Genomic DNA, 18,257 nt, shown 5'->3' on the forward strand with positions numbered 1-18,257 from the left:
AATGGCTTGTGCTGTAAGATCAAGAATTGACAAATGGGACCTCATGAAACTACAGCAGTGGTTCTCAACCTGTCTTTGGGGGGTGGGCCAAACAATCCTTTTGGGGGGTCAAATGATTTTTTTTCACAAGGGTCACCTAAGATCATCCTGCATGTCACACATTTATATTAGGATTCATAATAGTAGTAAAATTACAGTTATAAAGTAGCAACAAAAGTAATTTTATGCTTGGGGGTCACCACAACAAGAGGAACTGTATTAAAGGGTCACAACATCGGGAAAGTTGAGAACCATTACACAGTCTTGTGTCAGAATGTTTTCATTCTAGGAATGATGAGAGAATTAATGTTTTTTTTTTTTTAATAAATATACAAGTGGGCTTTAAATAACAAATGTTCATCTGGCCAGCACAAAACATGACTGGTGATAACACAGGAATTGAATTGATCTGCTTTTTTTTTTTTTTCTACCCTATTCACTCCAGCCCCATTGCAGGAGGGGACAGTAATAGGATGAATTCATGGTAGAACCTGAATTCCAACTATTGTTACTCAGTTTTTAAACTTTCAAGTATTAACATTGCAATGATGAAATGGTAAGAATCCATTGGAACCATTTAAAACTCTTGTTTGCAGCAGGCAGCAATGACTTAGAGGATACTAATCAAGCACTTGATGCTCTGACTTATTCTTCTGAAATACTAATAATAGGATGATTTTTCCTTCAGATTTTTGACAATTCTTTTTAGAAATAAACTATGCACATAATTTCTAAGTATCTCAATTACCTGCTTTCATGGTAATTGTTACAAGGAGTCCCAGTAATTTCTTTCAGATCAGTATTCTCTAGCTATTCATACTCATATGAGGCTTAGATGGGTCAAATAATTTTACACATACATATACCCACATACACACACACACTTCTTCAATGTTACTTTTTATTCTAACTAAGCTAAAATATTCAAGAATATTTTACAATCTGAATACAATTTCAGATTGACAACCTGAAATATCTTAGAGGTTTCTGTAGTGTAAACTGTGTGCTGATTCTTCCTTCCATGACCCCTCCTATGTTAATATGTCACTGATCACCATAATGGAATTGGTTTACCATATGGTCATCTTCAAACATCTTATGAATAAATGTATCCACCAGCACCACTATATCTTACTACACAAAAATATATACTTTTTGACTAAAGTTTAACTTTTGCCTTAACAATATCTTTTCCATATTACCAGTATAGTTTCTTTATCAGGTTCACTAATCCTTAAGAATTTAATACCTTTAATTCTTTAAAGTGTTTATCAGTGTGCCCTCTCTTATATTTAGATGGCCAAGAACATATCCATGTGTTTCTCTCTTGAGTTATTGCATTTATGGAGTATTGTGTAAGCAACTTCATTAGCAACCACTTTAGGTTCACATCATGCCAGCACTCCAGTGTCATCTTGGTAAGAAGCATGTTTAAAAAGGTAACAGCTAGCGAAACTCCCCGACTCCCCTTAGGCATGTCACATAAGCTAAGCATTCCCCTTCTTTGTACTCTCTTGTTTCTTATTGTCTCTACCCAGAATGAGTTTCTCCAATAATTTTCAGAGACTTTGCTTCATTCATCTGACCCCTTTCCAGTTTTCTTTTTTTTTTTTTAAAGATTTATTTATTTATTTTATGTAAGTACACTGTAGCTGTCTTCAGACACTCCAGAAGAGGGCGCCAGATCTCGTTACGGATGGTTGTGAGCCACTATGTGGTTGCTGGGATTTGAACTCTGGACCTTCGGAAGAGCAGTCGGGTGCTCTTACCCACTGAGCCATCTCACCAGCCCTCCAGTTTTCTTTTTTAAGCATGGCCATTATCAGGGCTCTTAACCAGGTCTCCACATTCACTGCAGACAAGTGCCTCCTCCATAGCACAGCATATTTTAGAACCACATTAGTATAGTGAATACATAGCCAACTTACCTACTTCATGACTTCCCCTCACCTCTAAAACATAAACAGCTTAGGGCAGGTTGTGGCCTGCTGTATTCATCTTTCTGTATTTCTCTCTTGGTATGGTGCCTATCTTAAAATAGTCCCTGCATCCAGTTAAATGGGCCTCTAAACAATTTTCCTCACAAAAATCATCAGAGTTGTTAGATAATTTGCTGTGTCTGTGTAGTATCCACTGTCAGGTGCTAGGGATTCTGTTTCACTATTCTTTATTCTTGAGCAAATCAGTCATAGTCTGTGGCAAACTCCAGGGTGGCTAAAATGTTGGATGGCGGCCGGTATAAAAATAATCAAACCAGCCACTCTTCTGAAGTGCTAAAGCCTGCTGGAAGGATCCAGTGCCATTCAGACTGACCATATGCCTGCTGTGATGCTTGCCAGGGAATGTGGACAGAGGAACAGGTTTCTGGGCATTTCTCAATGCTCACATGAAGCTGCTACTTGTGCTCTGCAGCTGAGGACTTGGGAGGAGAGCCAGGCAAGAGGCCCTCCATTTGCAGAGGCACCACATTCTGTCTCATAACCTCTTGGTAACTTCAAGTTCTGATGATACATGAGACTCCAGGATGGGGAAGGAGGGGTAGAGGTTCCGCAGAGGTGGTATCCTCCTCAAATCCTGTTCAAGGCTTACTCAGGGTGAGTGTCTCTGGCACACATAATAACTTCCTCTCTCTGGCTTCTTGACACTGGCTTGGGAGTATTAACATGTTAAAGGACAGATTATATAGTCACACTCGGCTGGACTCTGCCTTCATTACAGATTTTCAAGGGCTTATAACACTTTTCATCCCAGCAACCTTTTTTCCTTGAGAGATATCGCAGAACCTGGACCCAATTCCTACAGGATGCAAGTGAAAGTATGGAAAGCTTAAATGCTCTACTTAGAATCATAGATACAGAGCTGGGGAACCCACAGATTTATTGGCTTTTATCTTAGTCCATGCATATTTTTTACTCCAAGTGATATTGCATATCTAGCCAATATCCAGGCATATGAGGAAGATATACAGCGAGACAGAAAATCTGAAGTGGGACAAGGTCATGGTTGACATGAAGTATACTTAAAATCATTTGATAAATGAGCACACTTCACAGTCCATACCAAAACATCCCTTGGGTATAGATATTTCAAATCATCTTATTTCATTATATTGTAGCTAGGTCATCATCTGATCAAAAGGGTCCCATGGGGAAAAAAAAAAAAGAAACTCATGAAGGAGGTCTCCTACAAATGCTCTGTTGCTTAGGACAGTGGGCATTGGTAGAGGATCCACTTAGGGTCCATCTTTATTCCTAAGATTACCAGGCACCATCCTTCCTACTAGATGTCATCATTCCTGACAAATGGCAGGGTGTACACAAAGAACACATTCACCCAGGAGAGGTTGTTGGTAATACTACTGACGAGATCTAAATATCAGCTGATAGGAGCTGCCTAAAAGTCTGGGTGTTCTTTTGTTTTAGAAAATTGCCATTCCTATCTCTGAACCACCCTCCCTCTTCACTATGGTCAATATCTTTAACTTATCCAGACATCTTTTACCATCTTTGATTCTCTTACTTCTATATCCCCTGCTTGTATCTTTCCAGTGTCCCTATATAGAAATGCTTTATGCACAAAACACTTCTTTACCTTTGATTATCTTTTGAAAATATTATGCTCACTGGACTGGATTATTTTTCCCCTGGTTTTTAGTTTTTGTCAATTTATTTCAGAGTATTTAGATACAAACAGCATGCCTGACCACCATGCTGGCATTAATTTGCTTCTGAATAGTGTAGCTTTTACTTCCCTGTGGTAGCTCAAGCAGGGCTCACCATGTCTCTTAAAATCTGCACATCATTTTCTTGGTTGGATATTACTAGCGTCTTACATTGCAGGCTCCTCTATGTTAAAATAAGAACCTAATAGAGCTAATCTAACTATTGAATAGACAGCATTGCCTAAATGCCTCCCGCTTTTGAATCTGCAGACTCATATGGGTTCTTGCTATAATTAAATTTCAGATGTAATCATTTACATGATATTTCTAAGGGTCATCTTTTAGACACTACCTGTGCGGTGTATCTAAGTGATAGTGGCTGACTCCCCAGGCAAGCTGTTGGACCAACAACACGCAGGGAAAGAGATGGGAAGCTGGTACCTGGCCCTGTGGAATGACAGGGAAACATTTCTAAAGGAATGCCTTTCTAAATATGTCCAGTCAATTTTCAAAGGTGCAAACCAACGCAACATGATGTGCGACATATCCCACACCGTTTTTAAAATACAGGAGGAAAAATAAAGGGCAACCAATGCCAGCAACTTGAACGTTAACTTTCCAAAACTGGAAATAAAGTGTCACAAACATGATATTACTGGTACTTAAAAATTGAAAAACTAGTTTTTGTTACTTTGCAAGTGCTTCATCTTCATTAAGCTTGAGTTCCAATAGACAGTAGACAATGTAATGAAGCTAAATTGTGATATTCAGGCTGTTTATAGCACTGTCTTTTCATAGACTATAAAGCATGAAGGAAGCAACTTTCAAAGAACCTATCTAACTTGTTATAAGTGCTGCCTAATTTTAATACAGTTTTAAAGAAATTCAAAGTCAGTGCTGATTTTGGGTTTGTCTACATTTCTTGTACCTATTCTGATGCTAATCTTTTTTAGCCAGAATAGTATGGAAATAGATTTCTCTTTTTAAAATGAGCGCCAAATATGTAAGTCTTCAAGGTGAAAAGGCAGGTTACAACAGCTATGCAGAGTGAATGCACATGCATCTTAAACAATATATGACTATCAGAGGAATGAAAGCTTTAGCTGTGAGACAACTTTGGGAGACCAGTCAATATCAACATTACCTGATATCAGAATCATCTGACACATTCAAGAAAATCCTAGCATCATGATTCCTGAGGGCCTGGGCTCTGACCCAGGTAAAGTCTACAATGAACCTCTAGTCCAAGACAGTATGTATTGGAGAACAGGAAGTTGTGGCTATTGCATGAGTCTGGCTCTGGTCAAATCACAGGAATTCTTGCTTATCCACTCTCTGTATAGCTTACTATTAAATACTCGAGTCCTCTACCCCTCCGCTTATGGCTTCATGTTTCTACTTTCCAGCACCTGCAGACTGTTGTTAGCAACAATAACTAAGGACGTGTGATTCCCACATGAAGCAGGGTGCTGCAGAAGTGGTCCTGGAAGGGTAAAACACTAAATAGGAACTAAAGAATATGGAATAAAGTTACATTTCATTCAAACAGCCCATTGGAGAAATTCTCTGTACTACTTTTCTAACTTCTGAAAAATCTTTTAAAAACGTATATAAAATATAAGATCGATTTTAAAAATTAACATTGGAGTTAAGTACAAGTGAACCATAGACTTAAGTGTAAAATGAAAAACTATAAAGTTACCAAAAGGTAAGACAAGAAGAAAGCAGCAGCAGCAACAACAAGAAACCCAGACATCCTTGGGTGATGGCAATGAGTTATGGGCTAAAATGCCAAATATAGACTCATGGGGAACAAAGTCAAACTGATACACTAGACTACATTAGAATGAGGAACTCCTGTATCTTTACAAAAATGAGAAAATAAACCATAGAACACAAAACAATTATCCAATAGAAAACAATTACAAGAAATTTTAAAATTTAACAGAGACAGGTTGGAGAGATGGCTAAGTGGGTGAGGAGCCTGCTTCACAGTCATGAAGAGCTGAGTTTGGATCCTCAGCACACAGCTCAAAAGCTGAGCATAACATTCTGCCTCTGTAATGTCCCAAATCTCCAAATCTAACAATGCCAAAATCCACTAGGGAGATAGAATGACAGAAACTACCACTCAGTGCTGGGAATTCAAAATGTTATACCTACTTCAGAAGACATGAGAACTTTCTTATGATACTAAACATACTTGTAGAAAAAACACTCCAGCAACTTGGTTGATTGATGCTTACTCAAATGAGGATCATCTCTACACAAAATTCCATACAGAGATATTTATAATGAGTTTATTTACAATGCTAAAACTTGGGAGCAACCAAGGCATCCTTCATTAAACATGGATAAATCAACTATGGTGTGTGAAGGGAGTACTCAAAACCAAAAAGTAATGACCTATTAAGCCATGGAAGGATGGAGGTGTGAATAATTCAGGGGAAAAAGTCCGTCTGAAAATGCTGCATTTTGTGTTTCCATGACATCCTGGCTAAGACAACATGACAGAGAGAAGCTAGGTAGAGAAACGATTCTTTAGTACATGATCATGCTGGATATTGAGGGTTTTTTGGTTGTGTGCAATGGCAAGAGTGAACAGAAAAACAGGTGACAGACCTTCAAGAATCATTACGAAGCACTGTAGGTTCACTGACAATGGCAAATATCTCATTCTAGCTGGGCAAGTAAACGGTGGAGTAGTTATGAGTGGTGGGAGGGGGGAGGAGGGCAGGGTCGAAGGTGTGTATAGACTCTCTGCACTTTCCGTTCAAGTTTGCTCTGAGACTTTAACTGTTCTTAAAAGGCTTCTGAAATATACAAATTTAGTCTACAGAAGAAAAAAAAAAAAGGGATGTGGGCTGAGACACAAAAGAGATCTGACATTTGTAGTAAAATAGTCCTGTGTTTCTAGACTGAGATCATTAGGCTACACAGGTTCAGGGAGGGCAGGAACCGGAACCTTGGCAGCTTCACTTGCAGGTTTATCTGTGGGTCTGCCATAGAACTTGCAAGGGTGACACCCAGTAGTCAACTGTTGGGTAAGTGACATGCTGTGTTTCATGAACTTTTCTTTTAATTGTTCTAGACCACATTAAACTGTTGTAGTTTTGGGCATTTCTCATGTATGCTTTTGTTCATTTATTTCATGCTTATTATGTATTTGCATGCAGTTACACCATTCTGCATACACCTAAACATATATACACACACTCGTGCCCCCTACACACACACACACACACACACACACACACACACACACACACACACACACACATGACTGAAAGCTCTGGGAGGGTGGCTGGAGCCGCGATAATATTTTTGATCTGCCAGCCCTTAACCTAGGCTTTGGATGGAGTGGACAATCAGAAGGAAATAAGTTGAGCTGAATTGACTTTAGCAAAACTTCACTAAACTCTCTCATCCATGCAACAAGTCAAAAATTACTAGTTAAACCAGTGTAAGTTTACTAACATCAGGAAGAGACTTTGCTCTATCTTCATGTTTTACATGGGTAAGCTGAGTCTCTGAAAAGGGATTTCCAGTGTGGTTTAAAACCTTAGGACTGTTGTTCATCAATATGTGCTGAGAAGCCATTTAATTTTCCTGTGGAAGTTTCCTGATCCAGTAGCAGATTTTGTGGAAAGTACAGGACTAGAGCCAATCTGGGGCTGGGTGCTGCTCAGGACTCCCAGACTTTTAGCAAGTTGTAAAGCCATTGTTAATTTATTCCCTGTTAAGCCTTTCTTTAAATAGATTAGGTACTCTCCAAGGCTGTTCTACCCGCCAATGTTCTTTGTCATTTAAGTCCCCTGGATCCTAGTTTGCAGGCCAGTCTCCATGTTCATGCATTTTCTATCCACAAGATGGCAGACTTTATGCTGTTTTCCTCTGCCTCCAGTGGTAAAAGGACCTTCTTGCAGTTTTGACAATTTAGCCCAACCAATTGCTAGGAAAAGTCTGCTAGAAGCAGCGTGGATTTTTACATCCTGACTCTAAATGGTGTCTTAAATGCTCCAGATTTTGACAGTAAAGATTTCATTTTCTAAGTAGGAGTACTGCTTGTGACTGTATTTCTGTAAAAATGTAGAAACTCCATGAGGATTAAAGACAGGACAAGGATTTTTCTGTTTTTCTTTTCCTTTACACAATCAAGGACAGAGTTTTTGATACTTAGAACTGATTAAAAGAAAAAAAAAACATCTTTCACAGTGGAGTCTACTAGATAGGGTCCTCAAAGTATATAGCTAACCTTAACCTTTTCTCCTGACCAGTGTCAAGTATGTCAACCCTGTTTCTTGATTTATTGTTTGTGCATTTGGAGAAGACCACAGGAAAATAAAAAATTCCTTTGGAGAAGAATTAGCCAACAGTTATTCCTGGAATTCATGAAAAAAGTTGTGAATCAGAAAGAAGATTTCAGAACATGAGTGTTGTTTGCTTTAACTTGAAGGCAACCAGTTCCCTAATGTGTGTGCTTTAGGGACAGTCACAGATTTTCCAACTCACTCTGTTTAGAAGCTCATTCGTTTCCATCACAAGTGTGTTCACATTGCCCTCTGCCAACTGAATGAGCCTCTCTGGTGCCTGTTGCGGTGATAGCAGGTGCTGTAAAAGATTTCAGACCATGTACATCTTAGTAAATGGTTTAGCAGTCATCCTAGGGTCAGACAGAGCACATTTTTGTTCTTGTATATACCACATACTTAGCAGTTCTATCCTCAATACCACAGAAACTACTATAAGTGGGCCGTTAACTCACTGACTACCAAGCCAGATATGTAGGTAAATATTAAGATTTGCTGTACTTTATTGAGAAATTAGTATGCACTAAAGTTTTGATTTGTTTATCCTTTCCCCCCATCAATGTCTTATAAAAACTCTGAATGAGCAAATGTTGACGCAGAGAGTTTTTAACAAAAGCTCGTAAGCTGGCACTGAGTTGAGTTTAAAAGGATCTTTGCATTTATTGAGGCTCCCATTTCACTCATCGTAGCTGTAGTTAACAAACAAGAAAGAGAGCAGCCGCTGCTATAAGGACCTTTCTTGCTAGGCTGGTCCCATTGTTAAGGTTGGTAGGAGCTGGATTTATACACACAGCTGGGCCAGATTCCACCACAATCTATGGGATACTATTTTTAGGCAGGGTCGCTGTTATAGTAATAAATATAATGAAAATTAGGCACTCTGCAAGCTCCACATCCTTGTACATATCAAAAAATACCCCACCCATTTCATGACAAAATACGAGTGCCACTGTTCCTCATTGATCATAACTTTAGTACCCTGCTTTTATTTTTTTAGGTAAGATTCACTAGAATTTACAGTTAGGGCTTTACTCCCACTTTCTAATGGCTCAATTGACTACCATATCCTACATCCAGGAACTCAGTCCATCATGGAGACCAAGTACAAGTCTAAAGATCGTCTGTCATTCTTTATGCCCACTCATGGAGATATTTCTCCATTCCCCCATGTGGCTTAATGACAATGATGAGTTAATAGGTCAAGCTTTGATCATCATGTGTATTGTCTTGGTAGCATTTGGCAAGAACTTGAGAATCATAACACTATAAGATATAGTTTTTCAAACACTGTAAATTATCAAGATAGGATCTTAAGCTTTCAAATACTAGATAAATTATGAAAAAAGAATATAGATAAAAATGAAGAAAAGACTGGAATTTCAGAACTATCACTGTCATTTTCATAAACTCTAGGACATAAGGAAGAGAATGACAGAAGCCTTTGCTACTAATGATGCTCACGGGTAGATCCTCTCAGGGAGTGCTGCCAGGAAACTCATTGTCCGCTGACTATATGTTATTTTAAAAGAATGTTTATGTCCAACTGAAATATTTGATTTTCTAATTCATTTCCTAGCCTGTATTCTTTCTATGTGTGTGGAAAGTCACTGGTTAGCCTCCTTTCCATGAAGTATTTATGTCTGAATGTAAGACATGAGGTAAGTAGGTCTGTAGCCTAGCTGTCAAGGTTGTTCTTTATATTGCCCTGTCCTCTAGAGTCTCAGCCTTATCTCTCCCAAGCAGGCCTGACTTCTAATGTCTGCTGACAGGTCCAGTGCATATCTGTGCCTCATGCAGGTGACTCTCCTAGGCAAGAACCAGTGAGAAGAGCCTGGCCTGGGGCCAGGGAGGCCTCAGTACGACCAACTAGATTTTCTCACATGAGTTATTTTTGACTCTTTAAGGTTGGAAACGATGTTCAGTCTCAAAGCCCTAAAGTCCTGCTGCCTGTATTCAAATCTCACCTCAATATTTATTAGCCATGTAGTTGTACTTCAATCAAAACTTCACTATGCCTCAGTTTCCCTACTTAAAAGTATTTAATACAGTTCTTTTATTTTAGCTTTTCCAGACAATTGCAATCAAAATCTCCATAGACTAGGTGGACTGAACAAAATGGACAATTCTCAAAGCTGAACAGCCTATGGTGCCAACTAACTGGGTTGCTGGTGAGGACCTGGACATGGTTATCATCTCCCTATGTTCTGAAATGGCTGGTGAAAAGAAAGCTCCTCTTCCCATTCTTACAAGGATCATAGTGAATCATGAGGGCTTCATCCTCCGTCTACAATTTAACAGTGATCGCCTCCCAAAGATTCCATTTCAAAATACCATCGTGATAGGAAAGAGTTCATAAACTGATGTGTTGAGATGCTAGCCTATAAGGTTTTAGCAAGTGAGCTTTTGAAAGTGATTAGGTGATGAGGGAGCCCTATTCTGCTTGGGATTGTACCTTTTGAAATATACCCATAGAGCTCACTATTCCTTTCTAGTGGATAGGCCACAAAAAGCAGTGATACATATACAAGGAATAAGCCCTTACCATAAACGAGTCTGCCGTCAACCTGGGCTTTCCTGTCAACAGAACTGTTAAAACTAGCACTCATACTGTTTATAAGCTAGCAAATTATGGCATTTTGTTAAGGGAATCAAATAGACGGAGATACAGTTTCAATATAGAAGCTTAGGGGGCATACATAGTTCATCAAAAGTCCATTTCTGCTTCTTGGGTTTTGTTGTTATATATCATAATACATTTACAATTATTTTTTCCCCAGAGGACATTGGTCAAAGGTACTTTAATGTAGAAGCGCTTCATCATGCAGTCTTCAGATTATAAAACAAAAGGAAAAACAGGCATTCTGTTTCATAGAAAGAATTTATAGATATTTGTGTAACATGATTATATCTAGAAAATATGAATCAAATAGCAATATTACCTTATTTATACTATTCATATTATTCATACTATACAAAGATATTTAATATTTTTCTTTTTGCATTATGTACATTTTTCATGAAACAATCTTAATTACATACCTTTCAACCAATGTTATTTTTACTGCCATTGGCAATGGTGATGATTAAAAAATATTAAAGAATATATTCCCTAGAAAAGCAAGATCACCAGCCAGTGAATGAAGTAACAATGATTCCCCTTTCCTCACCAGCACTTCCCACTTCTCATCCTATTAAAACTGCCTCTGTCATTTGTCCTAGCAAACCTGTGCGCTCACTAGGTTTTCCTTTATATATATATATATATATATATATATATATATATATATATATCAAAATTTTAGAAGGTACACGGTAACCATGTATTTTTGTTAATGGCTTAATTATTATTCAACTATTTTTATTTTATTTTTTATTTGTTTAGTTCTTTTCTTTTTTTTCTTTTTCCCTATTTTTCTCCTCTTCCTCCTCCTCCTTCTCCTCTCTCTCTATTTCTCTCTCTCCTTCCCCCTCCTCTCTTGTTTTTTCTTTTTAGACAGGGACTCTCTGTGTGGCCTTGACAATCATGGAACTTGTTCTGTGAACCAGGCTGACCTTGAACTCAGAGATTTGCCTGACACTGCCTCCCAAATACTGGGACTAAAGGTGTACACCAAAATTCATCCACTCCACCCCAAGCTGTTTAACAATTTTTTTGTTGTTGTTTGTTTGTGTTTTTTTGTTTTTGTTTTTGTTTTTTGTTGTTGTTGTTGTTGTTGTTGTTGTTGTTGTTGTTTTTTTTGGTTTTTCAAGACAGGGTTTCTCTGTGTAGCCCTGGCTGTCCTGGAACTCACTCTGTAGACCAGGCTGGCCTCGAACTCAGAAATCCGCCTGCCTCTGCCTCCCAAGTGCTGGGATTAAAGGCGTGCGCCACCAACGCCCGGCTTGTTTGTTTTTTTAGAACAGCAAAGAATCCATGTAAGCTTCCTGAATGTATGGGAAAATCCGACCATCTAAGACTTGCATGGGGAACTGATTGGGAGGTATGACCCTGTGGGTATCCTATGCCTTCTTAAGTACTTGAAAACTGGCTGAAAACATCTGAGTAACAACTTCTTAGCCCATGTAAACCATGCTAATTTCTAAATGTTACTCAGTAGCCTTTTATAGATTGAAAGCTTTAGGATAATTTAGAATGCCTTGAATTGGTACCTTCAGAATGACTTTCAAAGTTGTACAACATTTTAACTAGTTTTTTTTTTTTTCAGGAATATTGAAGACTAGTAAGAGCTTTCCTGAACCCCAAGGTATGGAACTAGGAGATAGGTGCCAGCCCTTAATTTTAGGACCTGCCTTTGCATGGGTCAAAGGTCAATTGGAGTGCATAAGTCATGTATGCTTGTCATTTCATGACCCCTTGAAAGGGACTCTTCAGTACCACTGCAGAAATGTGGAACTGAGTAACCTCCCTGCCACCTGCAGAGGTAAGAAGCAGTAGGGATGTAGTCAATAGCATAATCTCCTTGCTAGAAGCAATTTACTTTCAGCCAAATTCATATTAATTTAGATTAATGCTTTTAATTGGAATTTTATTTGCTTTGCAGACTCTTGTAAGGATTAATTTGTTTTGACTTTATGGAGCTCTAAGTATAAGGGGTACATACCTGATTTTATGTTTGCACATATTTAAGTCACATAATAAAACTGATTAATGCCAAATGGAGGGGGATAGAACAGTATTGACTTCAATGGCACTTTGCGTAGTACAGTTCTCCGGTTTGAAACACCAGTTTAGTTATTACTTTCCTGCATTTGCTTTTCTGGTTTGGGGAAGTAAAGGAAACATGGACTAGTAATGGCAGTTCATTTGGGCTGCCTCGTTCATCTCAGCCCCTGCCTGCTGCTGGTAGTGCTTGCACCTACCTTGAGTTCCTGAGTTGTATTTTCAAGACCATACAGAATTTTATATGGAGCAGGCAGTGGGCCCGTGAGGTTGATGTTCAAGGTCATCTGCTCTAGACGAGCCAGGTCACCAAGAAGAAGTCCTGTACACTCGTCTCCACAAACTGTGAAAGGGGAAGAACAAAGAAAATTTGCTCATGCTGAACACTCCAGCCAGATGTTCAAAGATTCCAGCTATATAACAATTTATGGTCTGAGCATAATTCTATGAATGATGATGAGATGCAGCATCTCAGATAATTAATGTTATCACACTGTCCACAGCTGAAGAAGAATGTAACAACAAAGGAGTAAGTTATATCTGTTTCCTAGAACCTAAAAGACAGAGGGACCAAAGAAGAGCAAATGGAGTTTGTATAGGGGAGGGGGAAGCATATTGCAGAACCAGTAAAGGAAAGAAAAGACACAGAAAGTAAATCTATGAGAACATTGCATTGGAATGTTCTATGTACCCAAATATGCCATGCACTGCATGGCATCTGTAGCAATTTATCCTGCAAAGGCTTCATGTACTATGAAAAACAGGTATGTAAGTACTATCTAGATATACAATAAAAAGATTTTGCATGTGTTTGAATGTGGGTGAATGTATATACAGGTACAGGTGCACATGTGGGTATTCTGTGTGCTTGTGGAGGACAGAGGTCAATGTTAGGTACTCTCACTGGTCTAGGGTTTATGATTTGGGCTAGGATCAATGGTCAGCAAACGTTAGAGATGCTCATTTATCTACCTCCCCAAAGATGGGATTACAGGAGCATGCAGTCACACCCAACTTTTTACAAGGATGCTAGGAACATGAACTTAGGCCCTTCTGTTTATATGGAAAACACTTTCCTAACTGAGACCTCTCCTCATCCTCTGACAGAATTTTTAAATCCAAAAGAAAGAACCTTTTTGTGACTACTTTTTTCCCCCTTGTTTTGATGTTTAGCATTTTGGACAGCATCTCCTCCTTCCCTAAGCATTTTCTCTCTGTCAATGAGCTGCAGTTCCAGGAATCTCTGCCCAAATGATTAACTTTATCCAGTCTTGCAAACAAGCAGCTTCCAAAGGTAGAGCAAGGTCTAATGTTTACATAATTGACTTTGCTAGTATCATTCATATTATCTTTAATGATCAGAAAGAGAAACTATTTGAACTTCACAGAGGTGGAGAGGGTGGTGGTAGAGTTGGCAAATAAAAAAATAAATAAATAAATAAATAAAAAAGAAATGGATTTTAGTTAGCAGTGAATGTGCTATGCAGTTGAGGATGACCTTAAAATTCTGATCTGGATTCTACCTTCTGAGTATTGAAATTACAGGCATGAGCTGCTATGCCTTGTTTATATAGTACAGGAACCCAGGGTTCTGTGAGTGCTATGCAAATACTCTGGCCACTAAGCTACATCTCTATCCCCAAACTTTTCACTGTTAAGTTTGACATGGCAGAGTAAGGCATGTATCTTTACACCAAGAAGCCATAATCATGCTGTATACATTAATCTACATATACAGATACAAACTCTGTCTTCCAGTCTGTTGATGGATCAAAACCACATCCATGTTAGAAGAGAGAAAATATATATGTAACATAGCAAACACTGAGTTCTGGAGCAGGATTGGTTCGTGCCCCAGACTGGCAAGAATTCAATTAGTTCTCTAAACAGCACTCCCCTGAGCACTTAATGGAGGGGAAACCATTAAGAGACGCTTGTAAACAAAGGGAAAGAAGTGCAGAGAGGGATTTTTTTTTTTTTTGATAGGACAAGCAGTTAATGGTAAGCTGCCATATCCCTTCACAGGGATCTAACAGTCCCAGCACGGCTTTTAATAAATCAGCTCCTGCGGGTGGCCAGTACGAGTGTAGCTTGTCATCTGAGTTACTCTGCAAATTCCTGACATTTTACAAGTGAGTGAACAAGTCTCAGGAGGCAGGGGCAGAAGTCTAGAGCTAGAACCATGCTTCTTACTGTCCCTGCTAGAAGGAAAGAGAAGTTTTGCATCAGAGAAACAAAGTAAAAGGAAGAAAGAGCAGTGACTTCTACACATCCTTGGGCAGTGTGAGCTTTAGGAGACCAAATGTCAGCATTTGGCTATTGTAGAAAACATATCTCAAGGTATGATGAAATGCTGGCCAGTATAAAGATGTAAAGATTCCCAGTGTGGTTCTCAGACTTCATGTGGCGTCTGAACCACTGGAAGGGCTTTTAGAACTTCAGGGACATGGCAACATTTTGGGTTTCTGATTCTGGAGGTGATAGGATGCCATGCTCTCTGATACTTATGTTGAGAATGTACTTGCTTGACATGCTCAAAAGAGACATTTATACTGCTGGTTTGGGAGCAGCACTGAGGTAACAGGTAGACCAGGAGTCTTGGCATCACCTGGGAGCTTAATAGACAAGCAGAGCCTTGATCTATGCCAGATCCTACAAGTCACAGGCTGCATTTGAGGAAGAAAAATTCCATGTAACCCACATAGGAAAGACTGGACAGTCTGCTGGAGACCAGTGGTTCTCAACTTGGGATGCACAGCAGAATAGCAGGGATTCACAGTGTGCTCTGACCTGGGCCTTCCCCTTTCCATTTCCTAAGATTTGGGTTTAATATTTCAGCCATCAGTATTCCTAAAAGATTTCCAGTTGATTCTGGAAGCCATCAGTATTCCTAAAAGATTTCCAGTTGATTCTGGAAGCAAGGGTTTTTGAAAGAGTGTGCCATAGGAAATGAGGGGATGCACAATTCCCAAGGGAGGACATTATTTTGCTGGCTGTCTCCTCTGTCTGGGAATTTCATCTTCAACGACCTAGTTCATAAGCCTTCAGATCAAATGTGTAATTTTCTGAGAAAGGAGACCTGACTAGTAAAGTTATTGTTAAGTGAACTAAGTCATAACTCACTTTTGTATTCTTCTCTTTTAACAATTTAACCCTTGTGCGTGTACTAGCTATTGTATTTTATTGTTTACATATTTATAACTTGTTTCTCCTTGACTTCAGAACAGACTTTAAGCATCTTTTGCTGAGGTTTGGTCTTTTGCTTGTATTGTAATGCTAAATACTGGCAACCCAAGGCCCGGATGCCCCCAGGAATGAGAGTTTGTGTGTACCCAAATGACTCTCTATAACCTTGTTCCCCCAAGTTATCCCTGATTGGTAAATAAAGATGTCTACAGCCAATAACAGGGCAGAAGAGAGTTAGGCAGGGTTTTTGGATTTCTTGGGGTCTGAGGAGACCACAAGGGAGAATAAAGATGGAGAGAAGAAAGACACCATGGGTTATAGGAGCATGTCTGTGAGGGTTGGCCAACTGGAGTAAAGTGTGGTCCAGATAAAACCTAGTAAGCAATAATTTAGGATTATTGATAGGAAAATATATTGGTTGTATATATGTGAGTACACTGTCACTGTCTTCAGGCACACCAGAAGAAGGCTTTGGATCCTATTACAGATGGTTATGAGTCACCATGTGGTTTCTGGGAATTGAACTCAATTCCTCTGGAAGAGTAGTCAGTGCTCTTAACTGCTGAGACATTTCTCCCATACAGAAAAATAAATTCTAGTAGCTTAGAAGGTAGATATCTGCCTAGCTCTAGTGCTAATTAAGACTTATTATAATAATAAAAGTTTTGTGTCTTTTGTCCGGAAACTGAATGATTAGAGGCAAGATAGATAAAGCAGATATGAAATTAAACATTTACCTTAACAATCTTTGCCACAGTGTCTTGGACATTGTACACAGTAAAAATTCAATGAATGTTTGCACATTATTATCTTTGTTAAAGAAAAATAAGAAAACATTTTAGACAACAGTAACAGGTGTCTATATAGCATAATTATGCACATTCATGAAAAGGAATGAAAAACAGAGAGGTGGGAGTTTGGGATCAGAGGGGGAAAGGTGTTGGTTACATAGGAAATGTTTGAATGTGAGAATGATATGTTTGATGGCAAAGAGCAACATAGACGTATAACGAATACAAATAAGATAAGAACAACAGTTGGAGGAAAATATGGTAGCCTGGTGACTACAGAGGCTATGTAAAATCAAGATGGATGGTTGTTATTATTATATATACTCCTGGCAACATACCTAGAGACTTATACCCCACCACTGAAAGATTTGCTTATCTGTGTTTATTGCTTCTCCACTCAGAATAGCTAAGAGATGGAATCAGCTTAGCTGTCAATCAATTGGTGAGTGAATAATGAAAATGTGCAAAACCACACAACAGAATTGCATTCAGGTACACATTAAAATGACATTATGGAATTTGAAGGTAAGTGGGTGGAAGTAGAAAAACATTATAATAAATGAGGTGGCGTACACAAGGAAAAACAAACACCTTGTTTCACTGTCATCTGTGGATCCCAGCTGCAAATCTCTAATTTCTACTTCCTGTATAGACCATAAATCTTGAGGGAGGGGAGATAATATAGTATAGGTAACATGAAGTAGTGAAGGGAATTCTGGGAATAGAAAGGTTAAACAGGGATGGCGTGAGAGAATATGACAAGGGGGTAAAGGGAGGGTTAACCAAAAAGAAATATAAAAAAGTTGATGAAAGTCTTCTATCCTGTAATCAAACTAAACCAACACAGCTCATTTTAAAACTGTTAGAAAGGAGATTCCTTCACACTGGGAAAGTAGAAGCTATGGGTTGTTACACAAAATCGCAATGCCAGATGTGGGATATTTCCTTATGAGTATTTGGTTAAGGAGACTTTAGATTCTAGAGAACTTCAAAGAATAGAGTTCTCGAGTTAGGGAAGCAGAAAACCCGGCCTGAGTAGGGGCACAAGCCCCATCCGGTATGACCAGCACCGGAGTAAATAGGGCGCAGAGTCGGCTGACACCTGCCAGCTACTCACAACACCAGCCACAGGATTTTAAGACTTCAGGTGATCTGGCCACCCTTCCGGCCAGAGGACAGGTCTCCGCCTGGCCAGGGAGCCCTTTGCCTCAGGATCAGCGGGAGTCATCTTGGTTCTGGGACTCCGCTGAACCTAGTCTGCACAGGTGAGAGTGTGCACCACAGAAGCTGACAGCTTCTGAGACAGGCGGGAGCCACAGAGCCTCTGAGGCAGCACCTGTTTTGGGCCCCAGACATCCGGCCACCCTCCAGGCTAGAGGACAGGTGTCCACCCGGCCTGGGAGCCCTTTGCCTCAGGATCTGTGGGAGCCATCTTGGTTCCGGGACTCCACCAAACTTAGGAACTTAGTCTGCACAGGTGAGAGTGTACACCACAGAAGCTGACAGCTTGTGGGACAGGCAGGAGCCACAGAGCCTTTGAGGCAGTGCCCTTTTTGGGCCCTAGACATTCGGCCACCCTCCAGGCCAGAGGACAGGTGTCCAGCCGGCCC

The 18,257-nt window shown here is 39.5% G+C and overlaps 1 protein-coding gene across 3 annotated transcripts in view; it reads right to left on the minus strand.

Moving 5' to 3' along the window:
* Nucleotides 1-18,257, minus strand: part of Lama2 (laminin subunit alpha 2) — a 601,578-nt gene that overhangs the window by 140,855 nt on the left and 442,466 nt on the right. For all 3 annotated transcript variants that reach the window (XM_021173596.2, XM_029482896.1, XM_029482895.1), the window contains 2 exons: nt 12,871-13,013; nt 8,213-8,311 (listed from right to left, as the gene is read on the minus strand). In XM_021173596.2, the coding sequence (XP_021029255.1) occupies nt 8,213-8,311; nt 12,871-13,013 (242 nt within the window). The remainder of the gene's footprint in view (nt 1-8,212; nt 8,312-12,870; nt 13,014-18,257) is intronic.

Source organism: Mus caroli, chromosome 10, assembly GCF_900094665.2.
Source record: "Mus caroli chromosome 10, CAROLI_EIJ_v1.1, whole genome shotgun sequence".
Lineage (NCBI taxonomy): Eukaryota > Metazoa > Chordata > Mammalia > Rodentia > Muridae > Mus > Mus caroli.